This window comes from Mirounga leonina, unplaced genomic scaffold, assembly GCF_011800145.1.
Source record: "Mirounga leonina isolate KUSES-001 unplaced genomic scaffold, KU_Mleo_1.0 Mir_151, whole genome shotgun sequence".
NCBI lineage: Eukaryota > Metazoa > Chordata > Mammalia > Carnivora > Phocidae > Mirounga > Mirounga leonina.
The window spans coordinates 99,760,353-99,777,929 of NW_023270377.1; the positions used below are offsets into that span (position 1 = coordinate 99,760,353).

A 17,577-nucleotide genomic window follows, 5' to 3' on the forward strand; every position below is an offset into this window, starting at 1 on the left:
ACCTGTGCTGTGGAATCAAGAGGACCAGAGAGGGGGTGTTAATTCTGTCTCGAAGAGGAAGTAATGTGAGGGCTTCACAGAAAATCCAGCCTTTCTGCTGGACCTTGAATTTTGTCATTTGGAGGGAAGGGGGCTTTCCAGGCAAAAAGATTACATCTGTATCCAGAGCAGAAAAAAAGCATGCGGTCTGAGTGGGGAGGCCACAACAGGGCCTCACTTGCCCCTGGACACCCCTGCCTCATGGAGACTGGGCAGACCATTTTGAATGGTTCTTCCCCGCAAACCCCAGCCGCGCCCCGCCCCCCCCCCCTCCGGCTCAGAAGCCCACTGGCCCTGGAGCCATTGACCCAGCATTCCTGAAGCCCTCTTCCTTGGGTACTCACATACCAGGCTGTACCTTGATAGGCCTCACAGCTGGTGTTTGATTTTCCACTTTGGCCAGAGCTGCACGAGTCTCTGTGTTTTTCTGTTTATTTTCAGTGTTTAAACTCATCTGTGCATAAGTCTTCTGTGTGATTAAATGTATCAAATAGTGAAATGCCTGGCCAGGTCTAACAACATGATCGGGCTGTGGTAGGGATTAGAAAGTCCTGGTAGTATTTAATCACCACTGACTGTAAGAGGGCCCATTGGGTTCCGAGGAGAACAGCCAGGAGTCCTAAGTACGCTCTGCCCTTAGGCACAGAAACTAGCGGTTAGGTTAAGTCGTTCAAGCCACAAACATTAATTGAGCACCTAGTCGGTGCCAGGCCCCAGGATAGGTGCTAGAGACACAGAAATGAGTACGAAGTGGACCGTATAGATGGAAAAGCAAACCAGCCTGTGCAGTCAATGGTCACATGTCAAATGCAAAGTGAGGCCCGGAGTGTGAGATCCTCTCTGTTTTAAGGGTCCTGGAGGAAATCAGGTCTCCCAGGGATGCCTGGACCAGCCTTTTGAGCTCTCAGGGATTCTTGTAAAAGTCAGAGGTCTGCATGGAGCCAGCCTGTGGTGGGTGGGTGGGAAGTCAGTGCAGGACCCTACCCACACAGAGCATTTGGAGAGTGGAGGCTGACTTCCAGTGGGAAGGTTTTACAGAAGCTGTTATCGGAGCCCAGGGGAAGATGCTGCACAGGGCCTGGGAGGGCCTCTCAGAGGCTTCTTTGAAAAAGCGGCCCAACGGCTGGGCAAAGCAGGGGAAGCATGCATCCCCAACCAGGCCCAGGAACCAGGCCAGTGAGGCAGGCTGAGTTCCTTGGCAAAAGACCCTGGGGCTGCTCTGGTTTGTCTTGGCTGCTTCTGCCCCTTTCCCTGCCTCCACACCTCCTTCTGCCCAGGAATAGGGGGCTCTGATCCCTGATTCTGCAAACCTACACCATGGCAAGGGGAGGGGGTTCAGGGGCCGCCACAGCCCACAAGACCCATCTGGCCCCAGGCTTTGCGGTTCCAGGTGTCCCTGGAAAGCAAGAAGGCACCCAAGCCCAGACGCTGAGACCGCAGATTCAGCTGCCGCCGCCTGATAGCCTCCAGCCTGGCTGGATTAACCAGCCCATAGGGAGCTGGCTGCCCCCACACGCCAGCACCCTGACCTCACTGGGCAGAGATAAGCCACTCCCTGGCTCCCACAGCGCCTGGGCATGCCCTCGTGCAAGCGCTCTTCTCCTCACCGCAGGCTGTAGCTGGCCTTTCCCCAAAGAGCCCCTAGAGGATAGACCATCTTCTGGCTACCTGCCAGAATACCTACTGGGTACATAGTAGGTATTCAGGGAATATCAAATGAGGAAATTTTCCAGGATTGGTAGGACCAGCTATTTCATAACACTGCACAGGGTGTGCACTGCACAACTCCAGAGGTTACTATTCACGTGGATTACAATGTGGATGGCGCCCCCTGGGGTTGTGCAGCATGAGGACCCTAAGGGCTTGAGCATCTTCCCAGCTTCAAGCCGCTGGCCTTGGTGCTGACCATGGGGACTTCACCCTTCCCGCTCCTAACCAGCACTGACCATCCTGCCTCCGTGCTGGTGGTGGGTGGTAATGAACTGGTCCAGTGAACACTTCTTCCTGGCCTCGCTGTCAACTTGTGGTAGTGGAAGAGCCCCGGATGCCGAGTCAGGCCATCTGAATTCTTGGCCATCCAAGAAACTCAGTCCTCCTGGAAGATGTCCCCAGTCAGGGTGTCGGGGACTCCCGGGCCCCCAGAATCTGTGTGGGGGCAGCCCAGTGCTGCCCCCCTCTTTTCCCTCAGCCTGCAGTGGACCTGGTGACCCACATGTGGGAGGGGAGGGGCCATGGGAGCACCTCATGGAGAGTTTGCCTCACTGGCTCAGGGAGCAATGTTGCCATGGCCCTGACCCCCTTCTCCCCGGAAGGACCCAGCTCTGGGCAGCCAAGGGGTATGCAGGGATGGGGCACGTGCACCTGACCCCAGGGCTGAGAGGAGCATGGGGAGAGAGCACTGATACTAGGGGTCCCGGAGGGCAGGGAGGACTTACAGAGCAGGCAGGCAGAGAGCTGGGTCTGACTGTAAAAACCCAGGAAAAAAGTCGAATCTGGAGTGGTTCACCCCTCACACAGCACCTTTTGCGAGCATCTCCCGTGGTGGTTTTCAAAGTGTGGTCCAGGGAGCAGCAACAGCAGAAATTGTGGGGAGGGAGCCCAACAATATGTTTTAACAAGGCCTCCAGATGACCCCGGTGAGACTCAGGTTTGACCAGATACGTGTCTGGTGCTGGGCTAAGTGCCGGCTAACAGAAGTGAGTTTGACTCAGTTCCCATGCCTCAGGAGCTTAGTGTCCAGGGAGGAGACAGACGGGACAGACAGCAATGCTGCCAGTGGGGAAGGGGCTGCTCCCGGGGCTGTGGAGGCAGATCGGCAGCTGGTGCGGGTTTGATCCAGGAGCTGGGGGTCCTGTTGAGGAAGGGTGGCCTGGGGACACCCGTGGCATGAGGACCGTCCCTTGTAGGGAGCTGGATGTTGGGACTAGCAGTCCTCAGAGAGCTCAGGGGGCCCACTGCCCAGTCCCAGACCACCCTGGTGCCCCACTCCTGACCAGCAGCCTCTCCCAGTTCTGCCGCCCCCTCTTCTTTCCACTCCCCAAACCCCAAAGAGCCGCAGGTCCCTCCCTGCAACTGCCTTGGTGGGAAATGTGTGCATACCTCCACGCCATGATCTCCAAGCACATTTTTAAGAATATTTCAGAGTAAATTTTTCCATTCAGCAGAGAACGCCATGTATTGATTTAGGTGCATCTATTTCTCCTTTACACAGACAAAAGGTCTTTAAAAATCCTAGACAGAGAGGAACAAAATGAAAAGGGAGTGAATTTAACAGGCACAGATCATGGCACTTTGCTGATGCCATATAATCCTTACTATGTCTCCTTTAAGTAGGTAACGTTACTCTGTAGTACAGAGAAGGAAACCGAGGCTCAGAGAGGTAAAGTGACTTGCCGAGGCCACCCCGCTAATAAGTGGTAGGGCTGAAATCGAACCCCAGCTGCCTCCAAGCCTGTGTTCTCGCTGGCCTGCCTTGCAGTTTACCACGGCGATTGAACCTGAGTAAGTCTGGAATATCCAGATGTTTCCTGAGCCCACGTTCTGATGGCTGCACTCAGAGGAGCTAGGCTAGCCTAGCCGGACAAGCTCCCAGTGACCATGATGGCTCCCTGGGGCTGATCCTCTGCCTCATTAAGGAGGGGATGCGTTTGGTGGGGAACGGGGAACGAATCCGACCTAATGCTAGCAGATTGGCAGCTATGTGCTAGTTTCCAGCTGCGTGTCCTGATATAAACCCTCTGCCTTTTGCCAGAGTAGCAGATGATGCTTCCTTACCCCCTCTCATTGGAACGCATCTGCCTTGTTCATTGACCCATCCCGGAAGCTGGATGGGTGGGCCTCAGACCTCAGCAACCTTCCTTGCGTGCCGTGCACTGTGGTCCTCAGTGGCTGTCTGCTTGCATGGGATGGAGCACAGGGCAGGAGCTTCGTGAGCAAAAGCTGCAGGTCCACTCAGAAACCAGAAGACTAGCCTATGGTACCATCTCCCCTACAACAGTTATTAATAGTGTTGACTACACAACTCACTTTTCTAGAGGTCGTGGGGCTTAGAAACTCAGATATATGGGAAACAACCAGGGAATAAATTAGAGCCGCCAGCACTGACGTCACGGAATCCATGCTCTAAGGTCATGAGGAGGCTCTCACCCAGAGCAAGTTTTCTCTCGTTCGCACACATCAGTAACACACATCAGGCTGTGCTATCTCAATTTCCTTTTTTTTTTTTTTTTTTTAAGATTTTATTTATTTGTTTGGCAGAGAGAGATACAGCGAGAGAGGGAACACAAGCAGGGGGAGTGGGAGAGGGAGAAGCAGGCTCCCCGGTGAGCAGGGAGCCCGATGCGGGGCTCGATCCCAGGACCCTGGGATCATGACCTGAGCCGAAGGCAGACGCTTAACCGACTGAGCCACCCAGGCGCCCAGCCACAGTCCATTTTAGAATCGTGCCATCACCTCCGAAAAGAAACCCTGTGCCAATGAACTCTTTCCACTCCCCCCACCCCAGCCCCCTTCAGGGCAACTGCTAATCTACTTTCTATCTCTGTAGACTTGCCTCTTATAGGCATTTCATATAAATGGAGTCATACAGCATGTGGCCTTTTGTGACTGGCTTCCTTCATTTAGCATAGTGGTTCCAAGACTCAGGGTGTTGTGGCCCCGTAGCGTTGCTTCCTTGCTCTTTGTTGCTGAATGATGCTCTGTTGTGTGGCTAGAGTACGTTTGATTTCTCCGTTCTCCAGCCGGTGGACATTGGGTTGTCTATACATTTGGTGTGTTATGAATAATACTACCAGGAATGTTGGTGTAGACATTTTTGTGTGGACAGTGTGCGTTCAGTTCTCCTGGGTGTTTAACTAGGAGTGGAATCACTGTGTCATATAGCAACTCTCTGTCCCACCTTGTGAGGAACTTCCAGACTCTTCCACAGTGGGTACACATTTTATTTTGTTGTTATGCCAACACTGGATGTGGGTTCCAATGTGTCTACATCCTCAACAACACTTACTATGTCTGCCTTTGTTGCTTAAGCCGTCCAAGTGAGTGTGAAGTGGCATGTCATGGTTTTAATTTGTGTTTCCCTGGGGACTCATGACGTTGAGCATCTTTGTGTGTTCTTCGTGACGATTTGTGTATCTTCTTGGGAAAACTTCGATTCAAATCCTTTGCCCATGTTTATATAAGTTATATGTCTTTTTAGTACTGAGTTGTAAGAGTTCTTCATATATTTGAGAGCAAGCCCCTTATTAGAGAAATGATTTGCAAAATTCTTCTCCCACTCTGTGGGCTGTCTTTGTGCTTTCTCAGTGGTGTGTGGCCTGTATTTCTTGTCCACAGCAGGACCTGGGAAGGCTTTAAGAGGCAAGCAGGCAGAGAGAGAGCTGTGATCAATGTCCTGACAATGAGGGAGGATTTAAACCTGTAAACTTATAAAACGGTTTTATAAAAACAAGGACAAGACCCAAGGACATCCCCTCTTGCAGTTCAGGGTGATGCCAGGGTTCTCAGTGAGGATCTGACTGCTTCTCTTGAAATATGCACTACATTTTGGAAGGATTTTTGGTCCCCAAGGATAAGCAGAGTAAGTTTTGAAGCTGTGAGATCCAGGATGTTTGCCTTCATTCAGAAACATGCATGAAACTTCTCTGATGTGCCCAGCACAGGGCTGGATTGCAGAGTTAACAACCATGCAACCGATCGTGGCAGTCTCTGCCTTGCCAAGATTGACAGGAGGGTAAAGCAGCTCAGTGAGCACAGGAGCCACCAGGCGAGGACTCTCAGAGAAGTCCCCAGCCACCGAGCAATGCCCCGGGTGCGTGTGGCTCCCAACTGCCCCAGGAGGGAAGCTGGGCAGATATTGGTCCCTTTGGGCTCAAGTCTCCAGGATGGGTATGGACCCCCCAGGGATTGTAAAGGATCATTCCCTGGGGCCAAGAAGAACACTTAGAGCTTCTATAAAGCTTAGCCTTATCCTTTTACATTTATCTACATTGACATTTATGTTAACATAATGGTTTATCCTGTGTATAATATTATACACCACAAATTAGGACATTTTAAATATATTTAACTTATAAGTAAAAATAGCAGTAATAGGAATGTGTCTCCCCCCTCCCCAGTCTAATTTTACTGACTAGATAAAACCTAAACAAAGTTACCTCTTGAGGATAAGAGCTGTGCCATAGTCCTCTCTCAGTCCCTGGGGCCAGCTGGGGCCAGAAATGTTAGCGCAAGTCAACCTCTGCGTGGGAGGGGTGGAAAGCACCCCAGCTGACCCACAAGCCACCCCTCCTCCATCCAGCCGCAAGGTGCCACAACCAGCCACCCCACGCCTGCCACCACATGTGACCCACCCTGACCCCTCCATGGACGGGGACTGCCCTGGCCATGTGAGTCTGAAAGGTTGTCGCTGCCCTCGCAGAAGAAGCTGTCAGGCTGTCCGTGGCGTGACTGGCCACCATTAGTGGCTGCCTGAGAGCAGGCGGGAGCGCGGCGGGAGCGGGCAGGCCGGCCACTGGGCCCCACATGGCTCCCAGCCACAAACACAGCCCATGTCATGACCTTGCCAGGAAGTGGGAGGGACCAGGCAAGCCTGGGCAAACACCCAGAGAGGACTGGGGCCTGTGGTGTGTGCCAGTTCCTGCTCAACGGAGCCTCAAAGCCGTTTTGTCCTCAGCTTGGGGGGGGGGACGGGGGGGGGGGGGGAGGGCAGGTGGGCAGCTCGCAGCGGGCAAGCCCCAGCCTGCCACCCCCACTCGGGCTGTAATTTGATCCCCTCCCTCCTCCTTCCTCCAGCTCTGTAAATAGAACCACCAGGGAGCCAGGGCCCAGGCAGGATCAGTCACTCTCTAATCTTAGGGCCACGTGGACAGGCGACAGGCGCTCCTCTGCCCATCCCCCCCAACCCCCCCCACCCCCGCCCCCGCCCCCGCCCCCGCCCGCCCCAGGCCTCTAGGATTTGTACCACCTGCTCTCCCTTCTCTGGCCTTCACGCCGGCAGCAGACCCTGTGCTGGGCACTGGGAGGGCAGAATTTGGGGAGGCAACCGCGCCCGTGAAGCCCCCGAAGCCCCCTCAGCGAACGGTACATACACACGTACACATATACGCACATGTACACGCAAACACACGCATCGGTCGGGAAACTCGGCTCTGAGCTCTTGCACCCATTAACTCATTTCATCCTCAGAGCAACCCTTGGAGGAAAGTACAAGTAGTGCCCCCATTTTAAAGGAGGGGGACTGAGGCACAAAGGGATCCCCCCTAGCGACGCAGCGCTCTGATTGGACCCCAGCGCCGCAGCCGGCCTGCCGATGGCTCTGTCCCTGCATCAGAACTTGTAGAGGTGGGAGCTGCCCCTGGGGTGGGAGGCCTCACAAGTCACCATTACAACCGGGCATTTTCCTGTCCTGAGGACCCAGTCTTGGTGGCAAGAAGCACTTAGGGATGTTTTGTGTTTAGTTTCCACGCGGCCTACGACTGAAAGCAGGCCCCTAAGTGTGGGACCATTAATACACTGGGAGGGGCTCGCAGGTGATTCGGTGCAGCGGCTTGGTCAGAGAAGCCACCCAGAGAGGCTCAGCGACACTCCGATGTCCCACCGCCAGGTCACCAGCCCCAGTTCCCCCAGCCCCTGCCCGAGGCTTCCCTATTCTGCAGCTGCCTCCACCCTGGCGCCCCGAAGGAAGCAATACCGAGTCAGGTTCTGCAAAGAACCTCGGGAGCCAGCCCCACGTAAGTCCTCCCCACCTCCACCTTGGGTTGCTCAGTCTGGGGTTCAACGTGGACAAGATTCAAAGTCTGGGTGTCACCAACTTTGGTTCAGTTTGCTGTGAGGTTGTAAACCACGGGGGGTTCTTCAAGAGCCAGACAATGCCACACGTGCCACGAAGCTGACTTCCCCTTGGGAAATGGTGTCCATCCCCTGTCGCTCTGTGTCCACTCATGACTGGGTGCGTCTTATCGAACACGTCCCCCACCACACATGCGCACACACACGATTGTAAACCATCCAAGAGTGGGAGCCACATCTTCCTCATCTTTATTCTCTTCAGACTGTTCAGCACATGGTAGTTACTCCAGCGTTGGGAGGAGAGAGCAGAGGAGACGCTTCTGGCCGGGAGGGACCGACTTGGGACCCTCTGAATTGCCAGCAGACGTGGAGATGATCTGGGGGCTTCAGGGTCGTCACTCCCGCTCCCCATAAAGGCAAGCCTCACCCCAGGGCTGGTGTCTTCAGGCAGCTGTTGCAGGGACAGCGGAAGGCCCCAGTGCATCTGTCTCAGCCTTGACTGACCACAGGGAATGCTGGAGGCCTCGTGGAGGGGTTTATATTCACCTCGGCCCAAATCCCCCACACAGGCCTGGGAGCCCGAGTCCACCGGCAGAGCCCCTGTCATTGACTCTCCCCACTCTCCCAGGGCTAGAGAGGGGTTGGCAGGGGCTTCTGCATCCTTCCTTTGCCTTGTCCCTGCTACTGGTACAGTGCTGGCTCCAGGATCTGCTTACGATTACCGACCGACACCCACCGAGTGCCGAGCCAGGATCAGTCACTCTCTAATCTTAGGGCTTTTAGGTTTTAGGTGCTTCATTTATATTGACTTATTTGTTGCCACAACCTTGCCTTAAGGAAGGTGCTGTGATTGTCTCCCTTGGATCGCTGGGGAGACCGAGGCACTGACAGGCCCACAGTCACAGCTAGTGAGTGGCAGAGTCAGAATTAGAACCCAGGCAGAGTTGGGTGCCGAGGTTGGCCTTCCATGGTGACACACGACTCCAAGTCTGCACTCGAGGGATCATCAGGAGCCCCGCTTGCAACTGCAAAGGCTAGCTCATCACCATTTGGAAAAAATATCCTTGTCCCCAGAACCAGACAGAAAACGCTCTCCCATTTTGCAGGGAGGGACTGTCCCCATCAGAGCGTACAGTGGAGTCCCACGGGAGCAGGGTGGGGGCCACAACGCATGTCCCCTGACTCTTAGAATGGACAGTCAGTGCATTCCCTTCGACCCTGACCCCCTCTTCTCAGCCACAGGGCTCCAGCTCTGCCACTCGCTTGGGCATCTCTGGACAGGTCTTCTGTCTGAGCAATAAGACTCTTGGTGAAGCTCACTGCAAAGGCTAGTAGACCTGCGTCCTGTTCTCCTTTCCCCATTATCCTCTTTGCTGCCTGGAGCAAGTTCCTTAACCTCTCTGAGCTGCTGCACTCAGAGTGGCAATGCTTCTTACCCCTTCTCTGCCGAGGACTCCCATGGACCCATAGGCTGGTGAGGCCTCTAGACTTCTGCTCAGAATAATGCTCTCACAGAAAGGGGAGAACCCTCTTACCCTGTTGGTGGGAATGCAGACTGGTACAGCCACTCTGGAAAACAGTATGGAGGTTCCTCAAAAAGGTAAAAATAGAGGGGCGCTGGGGTGGCTCAGTCATTAAGCGTCTGCCTTCAGCTCAGGTCATGATCCCAGGGTCCTGGGATCGAGCCTTGCATCGGGCTCTCTGCTCCATGGGGAGCCTGCTTCTCCCTCTCCCACTCCCCCTGCTTGTGTTCCCTCTCTCGCTGTCTCTCTCTCTGTCAAATAAATAAATAAAATCTTTTTAAAAAAAAAAAAAGGTAAAAATAGAGCTACCCTATGATCTAGGTATTTATCCAAAGGATACAAACAGTGATCCGAAGGGGTACGTGCCCCCCGATGTTTATAGCAGCGATGTTCACAATAGCCAAATTATGGAAAGAGCCCAGATGTCCAGCCACAGATGAATGGATAAAGAAGATGTGATAGTGATATATATATATACAATGGAATAGTACTCAGCCATCAAAAAAGAATGAAATCTTGCTATTTGCAAGGAGGTGGATGGAGGTAGAGGGTATTATGTTAAGTGAAATTAGTCAGAGAAAGACAAATACCATATGATTTCACTCATATATGGAATTTAAGAAACAACAGATGAACACAGGAGAAGGGAAGGAAAAATAAGATGAAAACAGAGAGGGAGGCAAACCATAAGAGACTCTTAACTCTAGGAAACAAACTGAGGGTTGCTGGAGGGAAGTGGGGTGGGGGGATGGGGTAACTGGGTGATGGGCATTAAGGAGGGCATGTGATGCAAAGAGCTTTGGGTGTTATATGCAACTGAGGAATCACTAAATTCTACCCCTGAAACTAATAATAATAATGACTAATAATAATGAACACTTCTAATATCAAGAAAGAAGATGTTAGTTGAAAAAAAGAAGAAGAATGCTCCTACATGCACAAAATGACATAGGGTTACAAAGGAGACCAATTATAGTGAAACATAGTTCCCAAAATATGTTTTGAATGTGTCATAGTAATAGGCATGCTTTTGAATACATTAAATAACATCTAGTGGCTGGCCTAATATTTACTATAGTTTTATTTTTTTAAATTTTCCCTCACCCTTACTGAGGTATGATTAACAAAACTATATATATTTAAGGTGTACAATGTGATGTTTTGATACACAAGTGAGATCATTCATTATTTGTTGTTCTGTGTTGGCTTATTTCACATAACATAATGTCCTCCAGGTTCATCCATGTTGACACAGATGTCAGGATTTCCTTCTTTTTTGGAGGTTGAATAATATTCCATTGTGTGTATATACCACATTTCCTTTGTCCATTCATCACCAGTGGACTCTCCCATTGTTTCCATATCTTGTCTACTGTGAGTGATGATGTAGTGAACATGGGGTACATATATATCTCTTTGAGGTAGTGATTCTTTTTTTTTCTTAAAGACTTCATTTGTCAGAGAGAGAAAGAAAGAGAAAGAGCACAACCAGGAGGAGTGGCAGGCAGAGAGAGAAGCAGGCTCCCCGTTGAGCAAGGATCCTGATGCGGGACTCGATCCCAGGACCCTAGGATCATGACCTGAACCAAAGGCAGATGCCTAACCGACTGAGCCACCCAGGTGTCCCTGAGATAGTGATTCTATTTTCTTTGAATACATACTCAGAAGACGGATTGCTGGATCATGTCGTATTTCTATTTCTAGTATTCTGAGGAGCCTCCATGCTGTTTTCTATAATAGCTGCACCAATTTATATTCCCACCAACAGTGCACAATGGTTCTCTTTTCTCTGCATCCTCTCCAACACTTACTATCTTTTGACTTTTTGGTCCTTTTGATAATAGTCATCCTAACAGGTTTGAGGAGATATATCATTGTAGTTTAGATTTACATTTCTCTAATGACTAGTGATGTTAAATATCTTTTCATATACTTATTGGCCATTTGTATGTTGTCTTTGGAAAAATATCTACTCAGGTCCTTTGCCCATTTTTTAATGGAATTATTTATTTGCGGGGGGTTGTCTTGTTTTATTTACTATTGAGTTGTATAAGTTGTAGGAGTTCCTTACATATTTTGGAAATCAATCCTTTTTTAGATAGATGGTTTGCTAATATTTTGTCCTATTCCATAGGTGGCCTTTTCATTTTGTTTATTGTTTCATTTGCTGTGCCAAAGCTTTTTAGTTTGATGTAGTCCCACTTATTTGTCTTTACTTTGTTGCCTGTGCTTTTGGTGTCAATCAAAAAACAAACAAAAAGGGCGCCTGGGTGGCTCAGTCGGTTAAGCAACTGCCTTCAGCTCAGGTCATGATCCTGGAGTCCTGGGATCGAGTCCCGCATCGGGCTCCCTGCTCGGCAGGGAGTCTGCTTCGTCCTCTGACCCTATCCCCTCTCATGTGTTCTCTCTCTCTCATTCTCTCTGTCTCAAATAAATAAATAAAATCTTTAAAAAAACAAACAAACAAAAAAAATCATTGCCTAGACCCATGACAAGGAGCTTTTTCTCATGTTTTCTTCTGGGAGTTCTACAGTTTCAGGTTTTACATCCCTTTTGAGTAAGTCCTTAATCAATTTTGGGTTGGTTTTTGTGTATGGTGTAAGGTAAAGGTCCAATTTCATTCTTTTGCATGAGTACATCCAGTTTTCTCAGCACCATTTATTGAAGAGACTGTCCTTTCCCCGTTGAGTATTCTTGGCACCTCTGTTGAAGATTAGTTGCCCTTATATGCATGGCTTTCTTTCTGGACTCTATTTCATTCCATTGATCTATGTGTCTGTTTTTATGCCAGTACTATGCTGTTTTGATTATTATAACTCTGTAATATAATTTGAAATCAGGAAGTGATGCCTCCGGTTTTGTTCTTCTTGCTCAAGATTGCTTTAGCTATTTGGGGTCTTCTGCAGTTTCATACAAATCTTAGGAATGTTCTCTCTATATCTGTGAAAAATGCCATTGGAATTTTGATAGAGATTGCCTTAAATCTGTAGATCACTTTGGGTACTATGGACATTTTAACAACATTAATTCTTTCAATCCATGAACACGGGATACGTTTCTATTTATTTGTGTCTTGAATTTCTTTCATCAGTGTTTCATAGTTCTCAGTATACAGGTATTTCACCTTTTTGGTTAAATTTATTTTTAAGTATTTTATTCTTTTCGATGGTATTGTAAATGGGATTATCTTCTTAATTTCTTTTTTGGATAGTTCATTGATAGTGCTTAGAAACACAATTGATTTTTCTATGTTGATTTTGTATCCTGCAACTTTACTGAATTAGTTTCTTAGTTTTAACAGGGTTTTTTGGTGGGGTCTGTAGAGTTTTCTATATGTAAGATCATGTCATCTGCAAACAGAGACAAATTTTACTTCTTCCTTTCCAATGTAGATGCCTTTTCTTTTTTCTCTTGCCTAACAGCTCTGGCTAAGACCTCTTGTACTATGTTGAATAGAAGTGGCAAGAAGGGCATCCTCGTCTTGTTCCTGATCTAAAAGGAAAAGCTTTCAGCTTCTTACCATTGAGTATGATGTTAGGTGTGGGCTTGTCATATATGATCTTTATTATGTGGAGGTGTACTCCTTCAATACCAGTATTGAGTTTTTATCATGAAAGGATGTTTAATTTTGCCAAATGCTTTTTTTCCATGTGTTGATATGATCACGTGATTTTTTCCCTCATTCTGTTGATGTGCATCACATTTATTTACTGGTTTGCATATGTTGAACCATCTTTGTGTCCCAGGGATGAATCCCAGTGGATCATGGTATAGGATCCTTTTAATGTGCTGTTGAATTTAGTTTCCTAGTAGTTTGTCGAAGATTTTTTCATCTGTGTTCATCAAGGGTATTGGCCTGTAATTTTCTTTTCTTGTAGTGTCCTTATCTGGCTTTGGTATCAGGGTAACACTAACCTCATAAAATGAGCCTGAAAGTGATCCTTCCTCTTTGCTTTTTTGGAACAGTTGGAGAAGGGCTAGCATTAAATCTTCTTGAAATGCTTGATGGAAGATATCTTATTACTGATTCAGTCACCTTACTCATTATTGGCTTGTTCAGATTTTCTATTTCTTCATGATTCAGTCTTGGTAGATTATAGGTTTTTAGGAATTTATCCATTTCCTCTGGGTTGTCCAGTTTGTTGCCATATAATTGTTCATAATAGTCTCTTATGACCTTTGGTATTTCTGTTGTATCAGTTGGAATGTACCTTTCATTTTTTATTTGGAGTCTTATTTTTTCTTAGTCTAGCTAAAGTTTTGTCAATTTTGTTTATCTTTTCAAAAAACCAGGTTTTAGTTTCATTGATCTTTTCTATTGTTTTTCTAGCCTCTATTTCATTATTTCTACTCTGATCTTTGTTATTTCCTTCCTTCTGCTAGAACTTTGGAATTGTTCTTTTTCTAGCTCCTTGAGGTGTAAAGGTAGGTTGTTTGAGATTTTTCCTTTTTTGTAAGGTACACATTAAGCTACAAACATCCCTCTTAGAGCTGCTTTTGCTGCATCCCATAAGTTTTGGTATGTTGAGTTTCCATTTTCATTTGTTTCAAGATTTTTTGGATTTCCCTTTTGATTTCTTCTTTGGCTCATTGGTTCTCCAAGAGTGTATTACTTTTTTGGGTGTTGAGTTTGGTAAGTTCTTTATAGATTTTGGGTACTAACCCTCTATCAGATATGTCATTTGTAAATATCTTCTCCCATTCCACAGGTTGCCTTTTAGTTTTATTGATTGTTTCCTTTGCTGTGCAGAAGCTTTTATCTTGATGAAGTCCCAGTAGTTCATTTTTGCTTTTGTTTCCCTTGCTTCTGGTGACGTGTCTAATAAGTTGCTCTAGCTGAGATCAGAGATGTTGCTGCCTGTGTTCTCCTCTAGGATTTTGATGGATTCCTGTCTCACATTTAGGTCTTTCATCCATGTTGAGTTCATTTTTGTGTATGATGTAAGAGAGTGGTCCAGTTTCATTCTTCCGCATGTTGTTGTCCAGTTATCCCAATGCCATTTGGTGAAGAGACTCTCTTTTTTGCCATTGGATATTCTTTCCTGCTTTGTCGAAGATTAGTTGACCATAAAGTTGTGGGTCCATTTCTGGGTTTTCTATTCTGTTCCCATTGATCTATATGTCTGTTTTAGGAGCCAGAGTGTATTATGCTAAGCAAAATAAGTCAGTCAGTGAAAGACAAATACCATATGATTTCACTCATATGTGGAATTTAAGAAACAAAACATGAACACATGGGGGGAGGGCGGAAATGGAGAGAGGGAAACAAACTGTAAGAGACTCTTAAAGATAGAGAACAAACTGAGGGGTGATGGAGGGAGGTGGGTAGGGGATAGGCCAGATGGCTGATGGGCATTAAGGAAGTCACTTATTATGATGAGCACTGGGTGCATGTAAGTGATGAATCACTGAATTGTACTCCTGAAACCAATATTGCACTGTATGATGACTCACTAGAATTTAAATAAAATTTTGAAAAGAAAAAAAAAAGAGTGTATTACTTAATTTCCACATATTTGTGAATTTTTCCGTTTTCTAGTTATATACCATTGTGGTCAGAAAAGATACCCCCTATGATTTCAGCCTTCTTAAATTTGTAGGACTTCTTTTATTACTTAATGTGTGATCTGTCCTGGACGATGTTCTGTGGATGCATGAGGAGAACATGTATTCTGCTGCTGTTGGATGGGATGTTCTGTATATGTCTGTTAGGTTTGTTTGGTCTCAAGTATAGTTCAAGTCCAACGATTCTGTGCTGATTTTCTGTCTGGATGATCCATCCATTGTTGAGAGTGGGGTAGTGAAGTCCCCTATTATTATTGTGTTGCCATCTATTTCTCTCTTCACATATGTTAATATTTGCTTTCTAAATTTATTATATATTTATCCTGTCTGCCATAATTTTAAGTGAGTGATAAGTTTAGATAGTATTTGAAGAACTCTTTCACAATTAAACTTGGGATATGGTCAGCACTGACTACCAGTACTATTGTGATCTGCTGCTCACGTTCATGCTCAAAGGAAATGGCAAATTTCAGTTTGAAGCTGGTGCCAAGGCCAGCAGAATTTTTCCCACCCAAGTTTACTATGAATTCCTGGCCCAAGCCCAGATTTTCCACCATGGCCGCTCATATGTCAGGCTCAGTAAAGGAGATCCCAGGGCACCCACGCAGTCTCAGGGTCCCACTCACTGTCACGTTCCACTCCAATCCTACCCTCAGAGAGCAGATGTCAGTGTTCATTTGTTCACTCAGCAGACATTGAACACCAGCTCTGTACCAGGCCCTGGGACAAATGGTGAGACCCGAAGTCAAATAAGATGAGGTCCCTCCTTCAAGCTGCTCATCATCTACTCAAGGAAGAGCACAGAGGTACCTTCCCAAAATGCAAATGTACACAAGCACAGGGACATGTCACCCTTCCTGGTAATCAGATAACACCCAGCAGTGGTGAGGTCGGGGTCACTCCTAGACAGTAACACTATCCCTCCATCTCTCACATACTCCTTTGAAAAGAAGTATGGCACCGCATAGCACTCATCATGGAAGTTGACGTTTTGTGGGTTTTTTTAAGCATTCTTTTTTTTTTTTTTTAAGATTTTATTTATTTATTTGAGAGAGAGCAATCACAAGCAGAGGGGAGGGATAGAGGGAGAAGCAGACTCCCTGCTGAGCAGGGAGCCCTACGCAAGGCTCGATCCCAGGACCTTGGGATCATGACCTGAGCCAAAGGCAGATGCTTAACCAACTGAGCCACCCAGGTGCCCTCATCATAGAAGTTCTATATACTTCTTTCTCAGCACTCTTGCAAATTTGCACATTTATGCCAAGGAAATAATTCAGGACAGAGGGTGGAGGGCAGAGGTCCTTCCCCATCTTCCTGACTTTGTGCTGTCCTTGGGAAGGCGCTAGGTCTCGCTCAGCCCATCCCCCTATGCTGGCACCTGCTAACACCCATGGAGCTCTGTTGGGTGAATGTTTGACCACCATATGGTTACAGTGGACAAGAAAGAGGAAGGTGGTATGGAGGACAGTCTGGGAGCTCTCCACTGATCAAGTTCCTGCTTTCCTTCCAGCCACCCAAATGTCAGGAGAGATGGACAAGCCACTGATCAGCCGCCGCCTGGTGGACAGCGATGGGAGCCTTGCCGAGACCCCCAGTGAAGGCCCCAAAGTGGGCATCCTGGGCAGCGGGGACTTTGCCCGCTCCCTGGTCACACGCCTGGTGGGCTCTGGCTTTAGCGTGGTGGTGGGAAGCCGCAACCCCAAACGCACGGCCGGGCTGTTCCCCTCAGCGGCACAAGTGACTTTCCAGGCGGAGGCAGTGGACTCCCCTGACGTCATCTTTGTGGCCATGTTCCGGGAGCACTACTCCTCACTGTGTGGCCTCAGCGACCAGCTGGCTGGCAAGATCCTCGTGGACGTGAGCAACCCCACAGAGCAGGAGCACCTCCGGCACCACGAGTCCAATGCTGAGTACCTGGCTTCCCTCTTCCCCACTTGCACGGTGGTTAAGGCCTTCAATGTCATCTCCGCCTGGACCCTACAGTCCGGCCCAAGAGATGGGAACAGGCAGGTAGGTGCTGGGGGCATACCAGCCATCAAAACAATAAATATAAATGGCTAATTTTCGTTGCGGGCCCTCAGTGTGCCAGCCTCATCTCACATCACTGCAGAGTTCCATTTTACAGAGCGGGAAACTGAGGCTCAGAGATGTTAATGAACTTACTTATACCAGCTCCCACAGGCTGGAGAGCTGGGATGTGAACCCAGTTCATATGAATCTGAAATCCATGTTCTTTCTTCTGTGGTAACTCAATTTCCAAGGGGGCAAGGAGGAAGAGGCTTTCTTTTTACTATCTGGAGTCAAGAATAGGAGAGACTCTGCTTTGAGAATGGACTTAGAAAGAGGAAAGCAACACATTTATGTGCCAGGTCCCAAGGAAGCAGGCAGGTCCCAAACTTCAGTGCTTGGATTCCAAGAACTTCCAAGAACTAAGTTGGTTTCCTAGAATAGTCAATAGTGGGTTTTTTTCTGGGGGTGGAAAATGGCTCCAGAAAATGGCCAGAGCTGCATACAGTTCTTGGCAGGAGGGGCTCCTATGACGACAAGGTCGTTTTTAATGCCCACGGGCCACCTGCATTTGCCTGGAGGAAGGATGTCAGGCTTTATGTGTGTGAGAACTTCCACCAATTTGTCCAGCCCACATGCCTCACCTGCTCAGCTC

The 17,577-nt window shown here is 48.2% G+C and overlaps 1 protein-coding gene across 1 annotated transcript in view; it reads left to right on the forward strand.

Annotated features, from left to right (window-relative positions):
• Nucleotides 1-17,577, forward strand: part of STEAP3 (STEAP3 metalloreductase) — a 44,354-nt gene that overhangs the window by 8,388 nt on the left and 18,389 nt on the right. The window contains exon 2 of the mRNA XM_035008177.1: nucleotides 16,426-16,925. Within this exon, the coding sequence (XP_034864068.1) occupies nucleotides 16,434-16,925 (492 nt within the window). The 5' untranslated portion in view covers nucleotides 16,426-16,433. The remainder of the gene's footprint in view (nucleotides 1-16,425; nucleotides 16,926-17,577) is intronic.